The sequence below is a fragment of the Pelophylax lessonae genome (assembly GCF_965119305.1).
Source record: "Pelophylax lessonae genome assembly, chromosome: 5".
NCBI lineage: Eukaryota > Metazoa > Chordata > Amphibia > Anura > Ranidae > Pelophylax > Pelophylax lessonae.
In genome coordinates, this window is record NC_138772.1 from 313,218,061 (window position 1) to 313,240,931 (window position 22,871).

The window sequence follows — 22,871 nt, forward strand, 5'->3', positions numbered from 1 at the left end:
ATAAGTCATCTCAATTTCTTAGCAGGCCTCCAACCAGGCACAGAAATATATGAGAGCAAACATCTCATATTATTGAAGTGACCCTAAATTCTGGTTTAAAAAAATTATATTCCAGTATGTAATATAATAATATCTCCTCCAAATCTCCGAATTCTAGTGATCAGACTTCCTGTTAGAAGGTAGCTACGTTCATTCTCCATGGTCACATTTACGTAGGAACATAACCACCCTCTTTAGCTCGTGAGACTGACTAGAGACTACAGAATTTGTAGTGGCAATAGAACTGTGCACATGACTGCAACTAATGTGCCTTGCTCATTCCAAAGAATTAAAAAAAAAAAAAAAAATTACAGGGCCATTAAGGCGATATTAAAACTTTGTTTTTTTTTTTTTTTAAAACAACAAACATGTTCTACTTACCTACTCTGTGTAGTGGTTTTGCACAGAGCAGCCCAGATTCTCCTCTTCTTGGGTCCCAGGCTGGCGCTCCTGGCCCCTCCCTCCTGCCAGGTGCCCCCCACAGCAAGCAGCTTGCTCTGGCGCGCCCCCAAGCCACGGCTTGTTCCCATTCACACGAATGCTGTGGCTCAGCTCCGCCTCTCCGTCTCCTGATTGGTTTACTGGCTGTGATTGACAGTGATCAATCAGGAGTGTGAGTACCCAGAGAAGCAAGACTCTCGTGGACATCGTAGGATCAAGAGGGGGCTCAGGTAAATATTAGAGGGGGTTGGGAGGTTGCTGTACACAGAGTTTTTTTTTTTTTACCTTGATGCATAGAATGCATCAAGGTAAAAAAAACCTTGTACATTTACAACCACTTTAAGTAGTAGGTGATATGGATTATTTTTGGAGAATAATGATATTGTTTAGTGTTACTTTTAGCAGTTGATAGCTGTAAACTGTGCTTTACAAAACATAAAGCCCTCACAACAGAATGAGTAGTATGTGCTTTCCTGGTGTTCTAATCAGTCCAAAACAAGCAGGATGAAATTCTTAACTGTTCATTTGAGGGATGTATTTTTGTGGGCAACAGAAGAGCAGGCAAGTGTTGTAGAGGTGTGAACAACACTGCATTATTACCAGTAAGCAGAGGGGGTGAGTGGGATTCGGACAATGCTCTGTTAAGGCTTTTGTATCATGGCACTTTTCCTATAACCTGGTAGTACTGCATCCCTCATCTGATGTCATTACTCTGGTAACACTGTTTAATGCATAGCTACTGAAACATATAATTGATTTTTTTATACATAAAAAAAAAAATGAATAATTCAGGGATAAGAAAAAAGACAATACCCTGTGCTGAAGAGAATATAGGAGGACATAAAAGAAAGAAAAATGCTCAGGAGCCGCTGGAACAGGAACGTGGTACTAAGTAATGGTGCAACCAATGAAAAAACTGAAAGACAGAAGATGAGAACCATGTTATTAGATCACATCACATTTCATTTCTTCTTCCCTGCCAAACATTATGCAGATCCCAATTAAACAAAAGGCTGGCTATAAATCTCCCTGCATTCTGTCGGTTATCCTTATTTGCTTGTTCTAACCCCAGCCAAGTGGACTAAGCTGATAGAAAACATATGGGGAATCAGATAAATGCAGTAAAATTATTTCATACCTTTCAGGGACAAGAAGACAGAGCTGTCTCTTTCAATCATGCTTGCCTAACAGCATGAGGATTACCACATTCCATTTAATGTGATTATACCATGTTTCTACACACTAATTGCTTTGTGACTTCAAGAGAAGGTGTAGTAAGGACACCATACTTGTTCTATGTCAGGCAAATGCTAGGCTAATGTTATTTGAAGATCTGGTTATAACAATATGCTGATAGAGAAACAAGAAATTACATTGTATGCTGGGATGCCATTTAACCAGTTCTGGAGCAGAAGGATTTGTCCCCTAATGACCAGCCCATTTTTGGCGATACTTTAACGGAAATATTGCGCGATCGTGCAACACTGTACCAGAAAAATATATATTGATGTTCTTTTTTTCCCACAAATAGAGCTTTCTTTTGGTGGTATTTGAACACTTCTGTGATTTTTATTTTTTGAACTATAAACAAAAAAAGAGCGACAATTCTGAAAAAAAAAAAACAATATTTTTCACATTCTGCTATATAACATTCCCAAAAATAAAAATTTAAAAATCTAAATTTTTCATCCTTATAGGCCAATTTGTATTCTGCTACATATTTTTTGTTAAAAAAAATCGCAATAATGTGTATTTTGATCCTTTTGAGCAAAAGTTATCGCATCTACAAACTAGGGGAAAGATTTATGGCATTCTTATTTTTATTTTTTTTTACTAGTAATGGCAGCGATCTGCACTTTTTAGCGGGGCTGCGACATTGCGGCAGACAGATCGGACCCCTAATTGACATTTTTGACACTTTTGGGGGGACCACAGTAATCAGTGCTAAAAAAATCTGCACTGTTACTGTAATAATGACACTAACTGCTGGGGGGTGGGACTTGTGAAATGATCATAGAAACCTATGATCCTATATAGAAGGATCACATGTGCTCTGTGATCATTTCAGAGAGAACAACGGTCAGCTGTTGCCTCAGCAGGGAGTGATCGCGGGTGCCCAGCGGCAATCGCGGCCGCCAGTCCCATGAATCGGCATCCCTGCTGCCTAGCAAGGGCAAGAGCGCACTGCCGGCGGTGCTCACTCGCCCCCAGAAGCGCTTCTGCAAACCGACGTACCCCTATGTCGATTTGCGCAGCTGAGTCAGCCTGCTGCAGTAACACTGCAGTGGGCGGTCGGCAAGTGGTTAAAGAAGACCCTTCTCTCATTATTAAAGCGGAGTTCCACCCTGGAATACTTTTTTTTAATAAAAATACCCCCGGGACAGTCAGGGCTAGTACATTCCACAATGGCTAGCCTCTGATCTGTCCCGGATTGCACTTACCTTTTAGGACAAATACTTACCTTGAAAAAGTAGTGTCCAGCGCTGCCATCTCAGGTGTGGGCAGCTTGAAGCCAGCGCGATCCTCTTCTGCGTCCTCTTCCGTCTTCTTCGGTCCCACGATGCACTGCACCGGCCCCGCCGTCACTTCCGGTGCGCGCGCGTCATCCCTCCACAGCATGCCCCGAAGCTGTTTAGAAGGGAATGACACGCGCGCACCGGAAGTGACAGCGGGGCCGTCCCAGGCGCAATGATTCCTGGGAGCGATGACGTTCAGCTCCCAGGAATCATTGCAAAGCCAGGAAGTGAGGAAGCCGAGGGGAGGAAGAAGGAAGTAAGGTGAGTATATTTTCTTCTCTACGAGGTAAGTAAAAAAAAAAAAAAATGCGATTATCCATTTGTTTTTCAGGTGACCCGGAGCGAGAAGATGGAGGTAAGTATCATTTTAGGGTGGAACTCCACTTTAACAACACTGAAGTGTACAACTAAACACATGGTTGTACTGTATGTGTAGGTTTAGTATGCCAATTTGGTTGGCTACGTGCTGATTCTGGGACTGTGTACACCTGTCATTAGGGAGATTGTCATTGGTATATTATGTGAGTGTGAAGCCATACTTGCTATTAAAGCGGAGTTCCACCCTGAAAATATTTTTTTAGATAAAAATACCCCCGGGACAGTCAGGGCTAGTGCATTTAAGCAACGATAACCTCTGAACTGTCCCCTGTTTCACTTACCTTTTAGAATAAATACTTACCTTGAAAATGTCTTGTCCAGCGCTGCTATCTCAGGTGTGGGCAGCTAAAGCCGGAGCGTCCTCTTCGGGGTTCTCTTCGGTGACGTCGGAGTCCCAGAATGCCCTACACCGGCCCTGCTCGTCACTTCCGATGCAGGCACGTCATCCCTGCACAGCTTCTGGGCGCATTGACTCCTGGGATCGATGACGCTCATCTCCCAGGAGTCAATGCAAGGAGGAAGTGACGGCCCGGGCCGCAGCCGCAGAGGGAGGAAGAGGAAGGAAGGTAAGTATATTTTCTTTAAAAACAAAGTAAGTGAATCAAAAAAAAATTAATTATCCAATTTTTTTTTAGGTAAATTAAAGCAAGTGGATTGTGAAAAGTTAATTTTGAGGGTGGAACTCCGCTTTAAAGTAGAACTATAGGCAAAACTTTTTTTTTTTTAATTTTGGATAGCGCAAGGGAAGGTTTTAACCTCTGTTCGATTTTTTCTCACCATTTATGTCCCATTGCAGAGATTTCCATTCACTTCCTGTCCCATAGCCAAACAGGAAGTGATAGGAAATTGCTGCAAATTAATGGAATTTCTTGGGGACCTCCAAGTCATCAGAATTAGTGTCTCCATTGGAAGATTTACCCTCTATTACTTTTCAGAGGACAACCCAAAATTTGGGATTTTCTTTTACTTTCAATGATAATGGTAAACAGGACAAATAGAGAGGGTGAATCTCCCTAATGGGGGCACAGACAGCAATACAAACTGACAAGCATTCTAATCCCTCTATGGTGTATCCAAAACTAAAAAAAAAAATGCCTTTAGTTAAACTTTAAGGTTTATTTCTGAAATACATTTGCAAACTGTATGTACTGTAAAATAACTGCAGACTCAAAATCCTCAAGGGCCCATTTACACCTTTGCATTGCTTAATGCATGGCAACCCCCACGTTACATGCATTGGGGTGCAGTCACACATGCGTTACAGCATGCCACAATGCAAGCCAAAGCACCACAGTGCCTTGCAGTGCGTTACAAATTTTGTGGCATGTCGGATTTTAGGGACATTTTGGTGTATAGGAAACCCATTATTTTCAATGAACTGCCTTAAAGCAACACACCTTAAACTATGACATAATGCACGTTAATGTACTGCAAAAATATCAATGAGTCCTAAAGCTGAGCTCCAGAAAATAAATACAAAATTCAAATGGGCATCAGTGGAGTGCCTTTTTACCCAAAGGATGTGTAAATAGGTTTATTCACTTATGTGAATTAGAAACCTCTGCCAGGCAGCATAGCTATTGACTCTATACTTTCTCTTAGACACCTGTCAGTCAACTGATCCTGTCACTGGGGACAATGTGCCAGCTACAGGATTACTAACAGGCCACTTACCTGTTACTATAGAGTCACTCCTTGGCTACCTGGACCAGTGAGTGAAATTCATCGGTTTCTGGACCGGGAGGGGAGTTCTTAGATTGAGGTAAGTGAAGTCCTTTCCTCTGAGTTAAAGCGGAACTTTGCCCATAATAGTTCGATAATAGAGATGGGTTCGGACGTGTTCGAGTTCCCACTTGCCCGATCCCACCAGGAAGCCGACACTGCACTCCACTAATCACAGGCACTGAGACATTTCCCGATCTGCACAGACCGGTTAATGTCTCAGTGCCTGTGATTAGCGGTGTGCAGTGTTGGCTTCCTGCCGGGATCGGGCACGTGGGAACTTGAACACACCCAAGCCCATCTCTACTAGATAACAATTAATGCTCTTTACCAAAAGAACATACATTCCACATTATTATTAGATATGGGTTTCTCAAAATCGACTGCAAAAGTAAAACTACACTTTAAAGCAGTAGTTAAATCCGTGATGTTTTCTCTTTTTAGGGGCCCTCATGTGGGTTATGCCAAATAGCGCTAGTATGCACAGCGGGATTTAACTGTCCTAAAGCGCTGGGGTGTGATGGATCTGGCGGCCCCAGATACTTCCATCTTCACCAGGTCTTAATTCCGGGTTCCATGCATTCAACTGTTTGAATGACCTGGCCGTGGTGACGTCACTCCTGACGTCACGCGTGGGAGTATCATCACCAAAGTACAGATTTGGGGGTGTAAATGTTCAGTGATCTGTGCATGTGCGGCTGAGTGTACGTGACTGCTGATTCTTATTCAAAGTTTACTATTACATTTAAGTTAAGAAAAAACATCTGTTTCATGAAAATAGTGCTTGCAAGTAATCTCTTGTGACCTAAAGTCTAAGCAGCTTAGATCAAATGATGATCCCTGGCTAGCAGCAGATGAGAGACTGGGTAAAGTCAGCTTTTTTGATCTGACAGTCCCTGACTGATAACATTTTAGTGAGATAAGAGGACTAGCAAGGCACACAACTAGACAGTGGTGCTAAATAGGAAGCAAAGCCTATAAACTGTATGTTATGGCTGCCCCCTTTTACGTATATAATTACCACTTCAGCCCCGGAAGGATTTGCCCCCTTAATGACCAGGCCATTCTTTGCGATTCGGCACTGCGTTATTTTAACGGAAAATAAAATGGATGTCCTTTTTTCCCCCAGAAATAGAGCTTTCTTTTGGTGGTATTTGATCACCTCTAAGGTTTTTAGATTTTGCGCTATAAACAAAACAATTGAGCGACAATTTTGAAAAAAAACACCATATTTTTTACTTTCTGCTATAAAACATTCCCAATAAAAAATATTAAAAATTAAATTTTTCTATCAGTTTAGGCCAATTTGTATTCTGCTACATATTTTTGGTAAAAAAAAAAAAAATCCCAAAAAGCATATTTTAATTGGTTTGTGCAAAAGTTATAGCATTTACAAACTATGGGATAGACTTTTGGACTATTTATCTATTTTTTTTAATAGTAATGGCGGCGATCTGCAATTTTTAGAGGGACTGCAACATTGTGGCGGACAGATCGGACCACCAAAATGAAATTTTTTACACTTTTTGGGGACCAGTGACATTACTATAGTGATCAGTGCTAAAAATATGCACTTTTACTGTAATAGTCACACTGGCAGGGAAGGGGTTAATACTGGGGGTGATCAAAGGGTTAAATGTATGCCTGTGTTCTTCACACAAACACACATTTTACACAGAATCTCTCAAAAGTAGAAAGCAGTGGTCGGACATCAAACAAACTGCAGAGCACAGAGCTCTGTGAAAACTATTTGGAGGGAATGGACACACTCTGTTTACACAGACCCATAAAGAAAAACAGAGCTAAGTCTGAGTCACCTGTTGTATGCTAGAGGGGAGAGGGCTGTCTCATTGGAGGCTGAGGTGTCAGCCTAGACTTCTACCAGTGACTCATGCAGATAGCAGAGGAATCAAAGAACAAACAGACTTGGTGCTTTGGATTCAAGCTAGTACACACTATAGAGGGGTGTGCTTTTTTTACCTTGTATGTCTGAAGTTTACAACCACTTTACTTTAACATTGGTGCTTAAGCGAATACGTTAGCACATTTCGGTAGCATTCAGTTTTAGTGGCACTCCAATGCAAGAAAAGAGACATATGCTGTAGTGTACTGCAAAATATACCATATGTAACTATAGTAAACTACTACCGTGCATTGCGTTGCAACAATTGGGCATTTATGTTTTTTGGGAACAATTTGGTGCATTCCCAGCCCATTCATTGCACTGTAATGAATTTCCTTAACACAAGGTAAAAAAGATGCACAATAACATGTGTAAGTTAATTCAGTGCAACAAGGCGCCAAGGTATAATGGGCCCTAAAATAACTCACTCATGAAAGATTATCTTTTGAGGATGATAGCTCCCTGGCTTTAATCCTGATAGTTTGGCTTCAATTACGTTTGAGCTGCTGAACCAGAGGTAAAAAGATGAGGGCAATTTTCTGACGCTCATTTACAGCATGCTTGTTCGAGTTAAGTGACTCAAAAGTCAAACACCGCCAGGCAACTAGCGTTTTTAAAGAAGGCCAACAATGGGAAGCCCCATACTTTCTTCATGACACTTCATGACACTTTCAATTTTTATTTACAATTACGGTAATCTTGTGTCAGTTACATGCTATCCACTTTATAAAATGAATATTGAAATATTGACAGCCACACATTTTCCTGAAGTGTACATGTCTGCTTTTAAGTTACACTGTGACATTATTGCACATTATCAACTCCTGTAAACATATAGATGTGTATACTATATCCACAAACTATTTTATCTCTCTTCTTTTTCACGCATTATTTTTATTTTTTTAAATTCAATCATAATAAAAAAAACTCAAATGAAACTCTGGAATCGATAATGACACTTTTTTTTTTACTCTTGTTGTCTATATACAAAGCCCTTTTTTCTTTAACCTCCCTGGCGGTATGATTATGTCAGGAATTACATACCAAAAGCGGTACAATTGTTTTCATGGAAATTTGGCGTTATGTATTATAGGCCTACAATTCTTAGTAATTACTGAATTAAACCTGACCAAAACAAGAGTCTAGTAGACATCCCAGATGTGATAAATTTGATTTATTTTTTAATATATAATATATATAATAAAATTATATTATTGATTAGATTATAATTCATGCATTATATATTATGTATAGATATATGTGTGTGTGTGTGTGTGTGTGTGTGTGTGTGTGTATATATATATATATATATATATATATATATATATATATATATATTGTGACAGGAAGTCAGGTAAATCTGGGAATGTAGTCACAGGAAGGAGATACATTTCCACCTGATTTAGAAAGTTCACTGATACTATAGGGTGTTGGCTGCAGAGAGAGCCAGCAGGAAGTTGAAAACCATTCAGCTGTTCGGAATGAGGAGATCAAGGCCTCTATAATTTGTCCAGAGAAAATCTATTGACGGCTGCCTCCTGTCGCCGTGTGGGCTGGGAGAGGAAGGCAGACAAACGGCTGCATCCTGACGCCATGTGGGTAGAGGACAGTCCTGTGTGCCCCCTGAAAGCTGAGTGAGCATGGGGAAGACCTTCTGAAGCGGTGTGCGCTCAGGAGGGTAAAAACGAGTGAAGACGTCTCAAAGGTGAGAAGACGAAGTGTTTCTGTGTGAAAGAAAACAAAGGGACATGTTCAATGGACAATGTTTGTGCTGTGTGAAAAGCAAACAAATGGACATTTGAGTGTCTGCTGTAGGATCAGCAGTGTCGGCCCAACAGTAGGTTGGGAAGACTTCTTAGGTAGGTTCCAGCTGTGAGAAGGTAGACGCCCACAGCGGCCAGGATTTATTTTGTGTTTTATTTTATTTTGATGTTTTTGCTGCATGCACTTGTTTGAAGAATAAACCAAAAACTATTGTTTTCAACCACTCCTCGGCTATCTCCCTGTGTGCCGACCCCCCCAAAGGGGTCACCCATACGCCTACCACCGAGCTAATCCCTCACATATGGTGGAGGATGCGGGCAGAAGCAGCAAGATCCCTGCAAGGAAGTGCAAATGTTTGATGAACTTTGTCTGGTGCATGAGATTGCACAATCTATGTGTGCAGGAGAGAAGATCCTGACAGAAAAAAAAAAAAAATGTGTTTTAAAGAGACAGGGGTCTCAAAATTTTTTGATGAACTTTGTTGTGTCTGGTGCAAGTGACTGCACAAACTGTGTGTGCAGGAAAAGAGATCTTGCAAGAGAGAGAAAAACTACATGTGTTAAAGAGACAGTGGTCTGAAATTTTTTTTGCTGGACTGTGAAAAATTTGTGGAGTTATTGAAGATGGGGCGATCCAAACGCCTGAAAAATGCAAAGATAGATGAAATGAGAGACCGGATTCTATGGATGGAGGGGATGTTACCGTCTGAACCAGCCCCATCCATGCCTAAAGAGAGTCTACTAAAGAGGAAGGTTGTTGTCCCTAGCAACACTGATGAAACTGCTATGGAGACGCAGTGTGCTCAGATGAAAAGTAAGCTCAAAATGGAGGAGATGTTGAAACAACTGATTATATCAAATACAGCTCAACAGCAGGCAAATGCAGCTCAACAGCAGGCAAATGCGGATTTTCAGCGGAGCTTTGCAGCTCAACAAAAGGCTCATCAAGAGAGCATGGCAGGCTGGAAACAGAGACGCCAGCAGCCAATGGAGGCCATCGGTTTGGAGGAAACCGAGTATGTGTGCAGGGCTGAGTTGGATGCCTTGCAACGGAAAATGGAAGAAAAGGAACAAGCCTTGGAATTGCTTAAAATGGAGCATAGAAACTTGCAGGAAACGAATGAACTACTCAAGTCTCATGTGTCACAGTGGGAAGAATCCACTGCTCTTCTTTTGGTCGAGTTGCAAAAACGCAGAGAGACTATAATGGAGAAAGATACCATCCTCATGGAAAAGGAAAGTGAAATTCAGACTTTGCAGAAGCAAAGTATGGCTGATATGTTGGAGTTGCGTAATCAGCTGGAAAAAAGTCTTCAGTCTTTGGGAGCTACAAAAATAGACCTGCAGGAGTCGCAGGAACAGAATGTTGCTCTGAAAGCGACATTGTCTCTCAGCGACAACGAGAAAAGTGAAAGAGAGGCTAAATTACTGAGTACTGTGTATGAGCTCACCACTTTGAGCAATGTGGTAGATGAATTACGTGCAGACTGTGAAAGTTGGAAAGGTGAAGCCCAACGTTTCCAGCAGCAGTTAAAGGAGAAAGAAGCCTGTGTGGCAGAATTACAGTCTCATTCCCAGAAACTAGCCAATGAGGTGAAGGCTCTTATGCAGGGAAAAGGAGATTGTGAACATAAGAGGGAAAAAGTAGAGGCACAGCTTCTGGAATCGCAAGTCAAGGTGTCAGAAGGTGACCGATTGTGTGCTAAGCTGTCAGAGAAGGCAAACCGACTGCAGGTTGAGTTGGACAATGTTACAAATCAGCTTTCTCAAGCAGACAGCAAATCTAGAGAAATTGCGGAAGATTTTTCTATCTTGGAATCGCAGCTGCAAGACACGCAGGAACTCTTACAGGAAGAGAGGTGTCAAAGGCTGAGTTTTAGCACAAAGCTCAAACAAATGGAAGATGAGAAAAATGGCTTCCTGGAACAATTAAAAGAGGAGGCGGAAGAAAAGAAAAACCTATCAGAGCAAGTCGCAACATTGCAAGCTCAGATAGCGGATATGAAAAAACGCATGGAAGAAAGCGTTGGTTCATTACAGTGTGTTGAAGATGTGAAAAAGAAGTTTGATCAGATGCTTGGTGAAGAGAAGACTGTGTCTGCAAAATATGCAGAAGAACGCGACCGCGCAGAAGCGGAGGCGCGTGATAACGAGAGCAAAGCCCTGTTCTTGGCTCGCTCTTTGGAGGAAGCTCTAGAGTCTAAGGCTGAACTAGAAAGAGTTAACAAGCAGCTATGTACAGAGATGGAACATGTGGTCAGCTACAAGGATGAGGTTGAGAAAAGCGTTCAGGAGCTAGAAAAGTCTAAACGAGCCTTAGAACAGCAAGTAGAAGAGATGAAGATTCCGTTGCAGGAACTGGAAGAGGAATTCCAGGCAACAGAGGATCTGTCCCAAAGAGGGGATAGTGTGCCTGATGCAGTTTTTAAAAGGATCAGTGTTTTGGGGTCTGTCCTGAGTGAGCCTCAGAAATGTGATGACATGTGGCTTGAATCACCCCTTTGGAATAAACCGTTCCTTCAAAAACTTCAAGCATTGGAAAATGTATCATTAGAACTTCAGCAAACAAAGGAGCTGAGTAAGAAATGTGATGATTTCTCAGTTCAGGCTGAAAACCTAGTGGGGAAAACTAAGGCTGTTGGTGAAAACGTGAAGCAAATGAATAAGTGCCTTTCAGGGAGTGTTTCCAAAATGGAACTGGTGAAAGACGGGTGGCAGAAGTTTGATCGTGATCTTGAGATGCATTCCATGTGGAATTCAGCTAGAGAAAAAGAACTAGGTGACCTTGAGCGGTCAAATAGTTCAGCAGAAAGTGCATTGAAGAAACCTGTAAAAGAATGTGTTGCAGTTCCATGCTTCTTCACTGATGCAGAGAGGAGGTCTATAATGGATACCACCCAGATCGCTGGGTTCAACTGTGTTGTTGCCTTTAACCCCTATGTTGGTGGAAGGAAAGTTGATGATGTTCTGGTTGGCTACTTCTGTGAAGAGTTTGGCAAGAAATATAAACTGAATATCAAATCAAATAGTAGGCCTTTACTGCGACTCGCTCAGGAGGGCGAAAAGTTTAAGAAGTTGATGAGTGCAAATGCTTCAGATCTGCCTATGAATATGAAATGTTTGGTGAATGATATTGATATCTCTGGGAAAAGGAACAGGGGTCACTTTGAAGAAATGTGTGACAGCCTGTTGTCTCAATTGGAAAATCCTCTGCACAGCATCTTAGAGCAAGCAAAGCTCAAGAAGGAAGATCATTCCCTTTTACAACAAAAAGTCAATGATTGTGTACAGCTGTATGGAGAGGCAACTCAAGTCACAGAGGGATGTCAAGAGTCCCTACTTGGAACAAAGCTTAGTGAAGCAAAGGTTCTCAAAGTTTTGTGGAAAACCTTTATGGATTGCAGAGAGAGGCGTCTTAAGAATGTTGAAGACATTAAGACTAGCCCAATTGAGTTGCCTATGGATCACGGTCCTCCATGGCGGATAGGACAAACTTGTATGCAAGACAAACTTGAGAAGGAGCGAAATGATGCCAAAAATGCAGTTAGGGAATGTGTATATGATATGAGAGACAAACTGTGTGACATTTATGAGAAATCTGTCAATGAAGATGACAGAAACAGTTTCACCCGGAAGCTTGAGGATACTAGGAGGCTTATCAGTGAGTCAGCAGTGCTTGACACATGCGTGCCTGGAAATCTGTGTCCCAACCCTAGGGTTGAAACAAGAGGGGGGGGTATGTGACAGGAAGTCAGGTAAATCTGGGAATGTAGTCACAGGAAGGAGATACATTTCCACCTGATTTAGAAAGTTCACTGATACTATAGGGTGTTGGCTGCAGAGAGAGCCAGCAGGAAGTTGAAAACCATTCAGCTGTTCGGAATGAGGAGATCAAGGCCTCTATAATTTGTCCAGAGAAAATCTATTGACGGCTGCCTCCTGTCGCCGTGTGGGCTGGGAGAGGAAGGCAGACAAACGGCTGCATCCTGACGCCATGTGGGTAGAGGACAGTCCTGTGTGCCCCCTGAAAGCTGAGTGAGCATGGGGAAGACCTTCTGAAGTGGTGTGCGCTCAGGAGGGTAAAAACGAGTGAAGACGTCTCAAAGGTGAGAAGACGAAGTGTTTCTGTGTGAAAGAAAACAAAGGGACATGTTCAATGGACAATGTTTGTGCTGTGTGAAAAGCAAACAAATGGACATTTGAGTGTCTGCTGTAGGATCAGCAGTGTCGGCCCAACAGTAGGTTGGGAAGACTTCTTAGGTAGGTTCCAGCTGTGAGAAGGTAGACGCCCACAGCGGCCAGGATTTATTTTGTGTTTTATTTTATTTTGATGTTTTTGCTGCATGCACTTGTTTGAAGAATAAACCAAAAACTATTGTTTTCAACCACTCCTCGGCTATCTCCCTGTGTGCCGACCCCCCCAAAGGGGTCACCCATACGCCTACCACCGAGCTAATCCCTCACAATATATATATATATACACACATATATATATATATATATATATATATAAAATATATAACGCATGAATTATAATTGAATCAATAATATAATTTTATATATATATGTGTGTGTGCATATATATATATATATATATATATATATACCGGTTTATATATATATATATATATATGCGTATATATATATATGCATATATATATATATATATATATATATATATATATATATATATGCGTATATATATATATATATATATATATATATATATATATATATAATATAAAATGTGTTTTGTGCAACGTTTTTTTTTTTTAATTTCCCTCACTAGTTTCGCTCCCATGCAGCATTGCTGCTGCAGGGAACAGAACTAGGAAGTGATCACACCGACGGTGGACGGAGGAGCGGCGGGACTCTCGGCTGGCGATCTCAGCAATGAGAGATCATCGCTGGATCGCCAGGACAAGGTAAGAGAACACCGCTGCGCTCTCTGCCCATCCACCCCGAGCGTGACTCGGGGTTACCGATCCTGCAATGAAAAATCCACCCCGAGTCACGCTCGGGATTACCGCCTAGGTGGGTAAAGTGTACCTTTCCCTAAGCTTCTAAATACACCTTCATAATCCACTATCAGCTGTATAAAACACTTTCTTCTATTCTACAAAATGTGCAACCTAAGCAGATTAAAAAGAGCTGTTACTGAAATGCAAATTGTTTGTCTTCTGTCAAAAGTCAAAAATGAAGCCCTCATCCCCATCTCTAACCGTTCCACCAGACCCCTGTCATTTGCCCACAAACCTGTGGACAGCAAAGAACATTGACTGTCACGGGAAGGAGGCAGAGGTATACTTGAAAAGGCTGATTGACAGCCTGGTTTCCCTTTTTTCATGCAATGTGAGAGGCAAGATAGGCAAAAGGGAAATAGCTGGGTGCTAGGGGACAGACCAAGCAGTTTCTGTTCACTGATTATGTACCAGTAAGTTATTTTAGGCTGAGCAGTTTATTCTTGGCAGCAGATTCTGAAAATATTGGCAAAGGAAAGGGTTCCTTTAACAGGGCTTTACGCTACACATATACAGATCTCTGGTGCATAATGCAATACTACTGAATGATTTTTTTTTTAGATTTTTAGACCCAGACTAACTACATAGCTAATGTATTGTATATGTTAGAGCAGCAAATTGAGCCCAGACCATACAACATGAAATTTCATAAATGCCATAAAAAATTAAACTAAACAAGTAAAAATGTACAGAGTATTTTGCTGACATGAACAACGCTTTGTTAATGCTCATATGTGTTATGGAAACAAAGTTTTGCAATGTCTAAAAACTAAAATTGCTTTACACTTTGCAGAAAGGTCAACAAACAAGAATGATTTATTCATTTCAAAAAGTGCAAAGTGTAACTGACTCAAAGTACTTTGAGTCAGTGACCCATGAGAAGTTTACAGAAAAAGACTAACAATTTACACACTGATCTGCGTACTTCTTCTGGGTCAGTGACTTAAAATGTACTAAAGCCAGTGAACTAGCTGTTCCAGAAGGAAATAAGCAATGTTAGTCCCAGTATTTCTATCAATATGAGCTTACTTTAAACACATGCTTTTTCAGGCTATAGGAAGAGTAGTGTAATTATGCCATGCCCATACATTTGGGCCTCTGTACATACACTAAAAATGCTCTGCATGCACAGGATGAGCGAGTAGAACCCCATAATCTGTCAGTGCTGACACAAGAGGCTCTTCAGCCCAAGCTACATCCATTGAGGGCCTGGGAAAAGATGTATCCCATATGGTTCCTCCAGGGCTCTATTCCAAATCAGTGATGTTGTTCATGTGCTAATGGATGTCCCAACCATCCTTGCTCACAAGCAGGCGGAATCCAAAGTTTCCCTATATACTAGAACTACTTGTGAAGGCTCACCATTATTCATAAGTACTTGCAAAATAACTACAGCCTAATAATATTAAAAAATAATCAAATACAATTGCCGCCAAAGAGTCTAAGGTGTGGATGTAGTTTTGAGGGACTCTAAACCCAAAAACAGAAGTTTGACATTATGCAGCTTGCCAGTACTTAGTTGTGATGGCTACATTCGTTTGCTTATTTCCCTGCATTTTACCATTATTTTCACCTGGTGATCTTACAAGTAGCAGACTTTCTGTCCCAGGGTGACAAAGCCCACTCGCCATACTTTATCTATGGAAAAGTGTTATCACCCTAGGGCAGGAAGTATTTTAGGACTATGGAACACCTCTATTGCTCTTCTCTGCTCCTTACAGCAGAACTTTACCCTGAAGGGGAAGTTTCTGCCCCCTCCCACTTCTGTTTTTGGCACTTTTTTTAAGGGGGGGCTGGTACCTACTTTTGACAGCTACCAGCTCCCATTTCCAACACAGCAATCCATCTTAAGTTCTCCCCCCAAAACGTTCTGGGGCATGTCACAGGTCCCAAACGGCTGCCTGCAGAACCATTCACAAAGCACAGCGCTGCTCGCACATGCACAGTGGGCAATCGGCTGTGAAGCCGCAAGGGATCACAGCCAGCTGCCCACAGTAAATATGCCAGCGTCAGGGACCTGAAGATCAGGAAAGAACCAGTTTGGGTGAGCATGGCGATGGACCATGGATTTTTATTAAAAGTCAGCAGCTACAGTAATCGCAGCAAACCTTATGAAAAATTAAAACATTAGCATAAAAATACACTGCTCAAAAAAATTAAAGAAATATTTTTTAATCAGAGTATAGCATCAAGTCAATTAAACTCCTAGAATATTGAGCTGGTCAGTTATGTAGCAGAGGAGGTTGTTAATCAGTTTCAGTTGCTTTGGTGGTAATAAAATGAACAACTGGGGCACTAGGTGGGCAACAATGAGGCAACTCCCAAAACAGAATGGTTACAGGTGGAGGCCACTGAAGATTTTTTTCCCTACTCATCTTTTCTGTTTATCACTAGTTTTGCATTTGGCTAGGGTCAGTGTCACTACTGGTAGCATGAGCCAATACCTGGAGATTTTCTGTGTCTCCCACCACAGTCTCAAGAGCATGAGCATGGAGGAGATTCCAGGTGACAGACAGTTACTCTAGGAGAGCTGGACAGGGCCAAAGAAGGTCCTTAACCCATCAGCAGGACCGGTATCTGCTTCTTTGGGCAGGGAAGAACAGGATGAGCACTGCCAGAACCCTACAAAATCCCCTCTAGTAGGCCACTGGTGTGAATGTCTCTTACCAAACAATCAGAAACAGACTTCATGAGGGTGGCCTGAGGGCCCAATGTCCTCTAGTAGGTCCTGTGCTGTGCTCACTGCCTGGCACTGTGGAGCTTGATTGGCATTTGCCAATGAACACCAGAATTGGCAGGTCCGCCACTGGTGCCCTGTGCTTTTTCGCAGATGAGAACAGGTTCACCCTGAGCACATGTGACAGATGTGAAAGGGTCTGGAGAAGCCATTGAGAACATTATGCTGCCTGTAACATTGTTCAGCATGACCGGTTTTTGGTGGTGGGTGTGATGGTCTGGGGAGGCATATCCATGGAGGAACATACACGCTAGACAATGGCACATTGACTGCCATTAGGTATTGGGATGAAATCTTTGGACCCATTGTCAGACTCTACGCTGGTGCAGTGGGTCCTGGGTTCCTCACGATGCATGACAATGCCCGGCCTCATGTGGCGAGAACATGCAGCCAGTTCTTGGATGATGAAGGAATTAATACCAAGGAACGGTCTCCATGCTCGCCTGAGCTAAATCCAATAGAACATCTCTGGGACATTATGTTTTGGTTCATCTGGCACCACCAGGTTGCACCTCAGCATGTTCAGGAGCTCAGTGATGCCCTGGTCCAAATCTGAGTTGAAATACCCCAAGACATGATCTGTTGGGAGCATTATGTGGGGTCATACAAGCTACTGAGTACCATTTTGACTTGCTGCAATGAAGTTTCAGCAAAATGGATTAGCCTGCTAACTCATTTTTTTCACTTTGATTTTCGGTATTTTTGGGGTGTCTTTGAATTTAACCCTCTTGCATCCTTTAGTTCCTAACACATTACCCAGTCCATATCAGTAAAGATGATAGCGTGATATTTTTCCCCATTGAGATCTGATGTGTTTTCAAAGTGTTCCTTTATTTTTTTGAGCAGTGTATTTTGCAGCCATTAGCTTCTAAACAATTTCCTTGTTTATCATTTACAAATGTTTTATTGAATAATATTACACTATATGGATGAACAGTATAACAATAACCAGTGTAGAAGGTAGTCTGGCACAAAACTGATAACAGCAAATTAAGATTATGTTACCATAACACAGCATTACTACAAGGTGGGATAATACATATCATTAGAAAGATTGCAAATTACACTTATAAGTTTAACAATAGGATCTGATCTGCAACCCCAAACATCATAGCACAAACAGCATATTATTCAGCAACAATGACATGAAGTCAATGCCTAAAAATCCCTATTAAGTCAAAGGTCCCAAGTTAAAACCTATTTGGCATAATGTTTATAAAATGGGATAGTCTTTCCATTAGCATAGTCAGGTGAGTTCTAAATTTAGTTAGACTAAGTGGCAAGTGTGGTGTAAGCCAATGTACATTTTGCATGCTGGGTTAGACACATCAAGAGCTGTATAACAGAGATAGTAGTCAAAGAATTCGATTTTTTTATTCCCTAAAGCATCCTACATCAACTTTTCAACCTGAAACTGAAATGTTCTGAACCTAAGATCATTCCAAGAAGATACATTCTGAGTGCTGGATGTAGCACATTAGCACAACAAGACAAGTCAGGTATGACATCAATAAAACCACAGTGTGCTGTTTCTTTGAAAAAAACTGGTTTTGTTCCAATTCAATACCCTATCATATGCTTAAATATCCATTAAGAATTGGTAATCATGTTTGCAAGAAAACTTGTAGGAGGTTCTAGCAGAATACAGAATGTTAATAAAATAGTAATAGACAACAGCATTTCCCGGTTTCCTTCTATAACTGCTTTAGCATATCGTTCCTCATAAAAAGCAGTAGGTGAATAACCAAACGCCAAGCATTGGCTGATAAAGTACTGCTCTATCTAAACATATCTATTTGTAGGTCTTTATGACTGATTTCTTTATCAAGGTAAGGCTCTGGTAAATCTTGAAAAAGAAAATGCTAGTAATTAATACATTTTTCTTAGTTTTACTTGCACATTAAAAAGAAGCAAGCAAACCAAATACGAAAAACTCTAGGATACAAATCTTCAGGATTTTCGAAAATTGTGGCAAAGGGTTCTTTATATACAATCACAGAAGAATGCAAAATCAGAAGTAACAGGCAGCAATGACTGAAATGATTACACATATCAGATATATGTAACTGTTACAGATGGTAAAAAAAAAAATATATATTTTACCGCACCTTTTATTATGTCAAAATCTGCTGTCTGAATTAGGAGTAAAATAACTGTGTTATGAACAGTGATTTAAGGTCTCTTCAAATTGTTATGGGCCAGTGAAAGGTTATTGTTCCTTATCTGTGTGCGTTAATTGTGGGAACCCAGTTGCAATTCTGGAAATGGCAGCAAGTGTATTACAGACGGGGGATCTGTAATACACTTGCTGCAAGTTCCATCCTCCAAATCTCCCTTGCTAAGGTGAGAAGCCTGTTTTGTAATCCCCAAGTGTTTTGGACTTGACTGTACATCATAAAACAGATGCAGAGAGGAAAAGGGTAGGCAACTGCTTATTATTACAAATATTACTGTATAATAAACATTTATTTACCATTCAAGAAATGCTTGATCTAGTTTATTAAACTTGGTCTACAAAACTGAAAATTAATAATAGTCATATATGTTTATGAAGAAACATACTGTATATCTGGCGCAATCGTATTAGCTGTCATTGTTAGTAACACAGACATACAATACATTAAAATGTGTGCACATACCTATTATTGACCAACTTAATATCTGGTTTAACAGTGGCAATCCTTGCTTGGCAGCTAGGCTGGAGTGAGTGGTGTTTACAATCCATATAGAAACTGCAAGGCTCAGCATCTATAAAAGCAAACAGTTAATTGCAGTGACAGCACACACAGGAAACACTGATCAGTACCTAAAAAAAATCCTGTTTTCTTTATTAAGAACAAGCTCCTATCTAACATTAGCATTTACTGCATTAATAAATAGTGCTCCAATAGAAACATACCCTGTGTCAGAAAGAGCAGGATTTGAAAATTTTGCAGTCTTTTTCTGGTCTTTTGCTAACTCTCATGTACAGCCTTGCATAAACATTGAGGACTCTGTGACAATATTGTATTTGACTAACCTGGCCTACTTTCTAGGCATTAAATGTTACAACTTGCCAAGCTAAACAAATGCAGTCAGACAGGAATCTTTATTAATATAACACTTTAATATAGCAAATTTTATGATAATGAATTACTGGACGCAGGAAGGGGGACATGGAGAATTCTGACCACTATAGTAAAACAAAAACATTTTTTTGGCAAGAGGAATCTGAAAGTTTAAGAATGTTTCATGCTTTAAAAACATTTTAAAGACCATTTTTACTTCCATTAAGTAGTAATGATTCTTCCTTTCCAAGCAGTTAGTTAAACCTTGAGTGTTATATGAAAACTTGTTTTGGCTTTCTTAAAATTGTATGCCATTACCCCAATCTTTTGCTATACCTGCATCATTTTTAAAATTGACCCTGGGTTCCTTCCCAAGGTTGTGTCCATGTTCCATAGAACACAGGATATTGTATCATCAACATTCTGTAACAGACCTTCTAACAATAATGAAAAAGTATTAAATCTGTTTGATGTTAGAATATGTCTGTTAGCCTACCTGAATGTAACAAGAGACTTTTGAATTTCAGATGCTTTTTTTGTATTGGTGAATCAGAGAAAGATACCAGCCTAGAGCAAATTTGTAAAGCAGGTACACGATCAAAAGTTTCCATATTGATATGTCATTATTGGTTAGATCTTTTACCTACCCAAGATCAGGCTTTAGGCAGGAAGGTGGTGCCTCCCAGGTCTGATGAGTTATTGTTTGTCTTCTCATAGGCTGTCTTGTAAGATGACTGAGGAAAACCAGAGATAAGATGGCTAAATACTGCAGCCAGTGTGCAGAACGAGGGAATTGAACTGATTACCCCGTCCACACATTTGAGGTGGATGCAGGAATCCTTCCCACTGTCTCATTTTTTTCTCAGACCAGGATTTCCCTTTTGTCAGAATACAATGATTAGGACTGCAGCTGATTGGTTGCAGTGCACTGATCGAAGCAACATTTTTCAACAAGACAGTTCATGAGAAAATGATTGTTAGATCAGCTTCTCAGGAACTGTAAATGGCCATAGATGGACTGAAATTTGACCGGTCCCTGGTGAATCGGCTGAAATTCGAACCATCTATGGCCAGCTTTAGACTTACCTATACCTGTATATACACAGGGTTTCATGTTGTTATTGTGTAGTAGGGTTTATTGTGGATGGATCACCATTTGATTATAGCACCTCATCCCTTGATTTGTAAGAAACAGTAGTAAATTGTAATGGGACTTTTTAGGTGCAATACAGAACTAAACTAACTAAGTTTCTTTAAAATGTCAAATATTTATCAATAATGAGCTAAAAAATATCATGTTCACATAAAAAGCATATATATTTGTGACCCATGTAGTATAGTCCTTGTTCATAGCTGCATTAGAGTGGATCCCCACATGTTTCCCTTAAAACTGGGATTCCTCAGGTCACGCTATCCGGTTTGGGTGAAAGCTTTCTAATAGACAAAAAATATGCTATGAATAACACAAAAAAACTACAGTATTCAAAAACAATTAGTACATTTTCAAAATTTCTTACATGTGTGTATTGATTTTAACAATCCCACATGCTTACCCTGGAATTCAGTAATCTCACTTAAGAGTATAGTCACCTATTATTCAATGGAGATATGATGCCATATCCATTATAAAGCTACAGATGACCACAGGAGGCAGACAAGGACCAAACTAAAAACCAACATAATCAAAGCTAAAACTATATATATATATGTATTCGCTACTCAGTGCATATATATCACTCCTCATAGACAATGAGATAAACTTACAGGGTTTAATTTGTAGAAAGGATAATACGGGGCAGAGAGTCCACAACACAGGGAGCTCAAATTCTGAGCTGGGTAAATGAACAAAAGGGAGAGTTTATTTATATTGCACTCAGACGTGATTTGGTTATAACTAGTAAAATGCCCATAAATTGGACATTCCCATCTATTTACATTGTTGTTGTTTCAAATATATTTTCTAAGTATAGTGGTATTAACACTAGTTAAAACATTCAGTTTTTTTTGTCCATGTTGCTCTAAAGATTTGAGTATCTGACATTCCCAGTTTCTTGGATGTGCTTGTTTCCCCTTATTGCTCCAGCAGCGTGGCAGCTCGGATTGTAGCCGGATGCGGACGCAGATTTGCGCATGTGCCGCCAACGTCACTCCCTAACTCTCCCCAACGCCATGAAGTCCTAGTGACCTGGTTCCGGAGGAGCGAGATGAGTACCACCAAGGGGGCCAGGGGAGCGATCTCCAGCCAGAAAAAAGGACAAGCACACAGCCCGCCAGAGCAACCAGAAACCCGTGGAGAAAAAAGGAGGAAGGGAAAGAGACATGGCCGTGGGTTGGAACAATGCTATCCAAGGTGCATAAATCCATCACAAGTCCAATCATCTCTAGTTGTGGAAGCCTAAGGTCAAAAGCTAGTAGCCTAGTAGATGGCTATTTAAATCCCCACATTAGATCCTTATCATCTTATGTATAGGACACTATAGAAAATTATCGAGGGACTATATATTCCCAAAAACGCATGGCTGGTGGCCATCGACATAGAAAGTCTTTACAACATTATTCCACCTGAGTTTGTACTCAAGGTCATAACTGACCAGTTATGCGAAAGCGGCCATTCAGCCTACCACTACAACAAATTTATACTTACCAGAAACGTTTTGAAGTTTGGACCACTACTTCCAGGTGCAGGGGGTTGCAATGGGGACTTGTTGTGTGCCATCGTATGCAAACCTGTACCTGGAGGGGTGGGAGAGGGAACTGTTCGCATAGGAACACATTAGACGATATTGCAAATGCATTGTCACATGGCATTGTTATATCGACAATATTTTAATTATCTGGTCAGATACTCACCCAGAGTTAGTTCAGCTTATGGAGATTCAAAGGGAGACCAAATACAACTTGAAATTTACCATGTCATGTGACAAACATCTGATCACCTTTTTGGATGTTAAGGTATTTGTTGAGGCACTTCGCTGTTCAGGAAGTTGTTGGCAGGCAACACTATCTTACATGCCTCTAGTTCCCATTCTAAACCCTTAGTAAGGAGTATTCCCTACAGGATCTCCACCTCAGGAGAAAATGCAGTAAAAATGAAGACTTTCAGGCGGAAGTCAATCTCTTGTACTCATGACTACGCTAACGAGGATATAGCTATAGTAACCAAAGAAAAATTTTAATAGGGCCAATGCACATGCATGGAACTCTTTGATCTACAAACCCAAAACTAAACAGGACTCTCAGTCAGTAAGGATTATTACTACTTACTCTAAATAACATCCACAAGTAAGAAAAATAATCAAAAAAT

At 40.7% G+C, this 22,871-nt stretch overlaps 1 protein-coding gene across 1 annotated transcript in view; it reads right to left on the reverse strand.

The window, feature by feature from the left end:
• The window catches only part of PIGN (phosphatidylinositol glycan anchor biosynthesis class N), a 710,925-nt gene that overhangs the window by 197,440 nt on the left and 490,614 nt on the right, over positions 1-22,871 (reverse strand). The window contains exons 20-21 of the mRNA XM_082259251.1: positions 19,160-19,268; positions 1,294-1,396 (exon numbers count right to left, since the gene is read on the reverse strand). Of these exons, the coding sequence (XP_082115377.1) occupies positions 1,294-1,396; positions 19,160-19,268 (212 nt within the window). The remainder of the gene's footprint in view (positions 1-1,293; positions 1,397-19,159; positions 19,269-22,871) is intronic.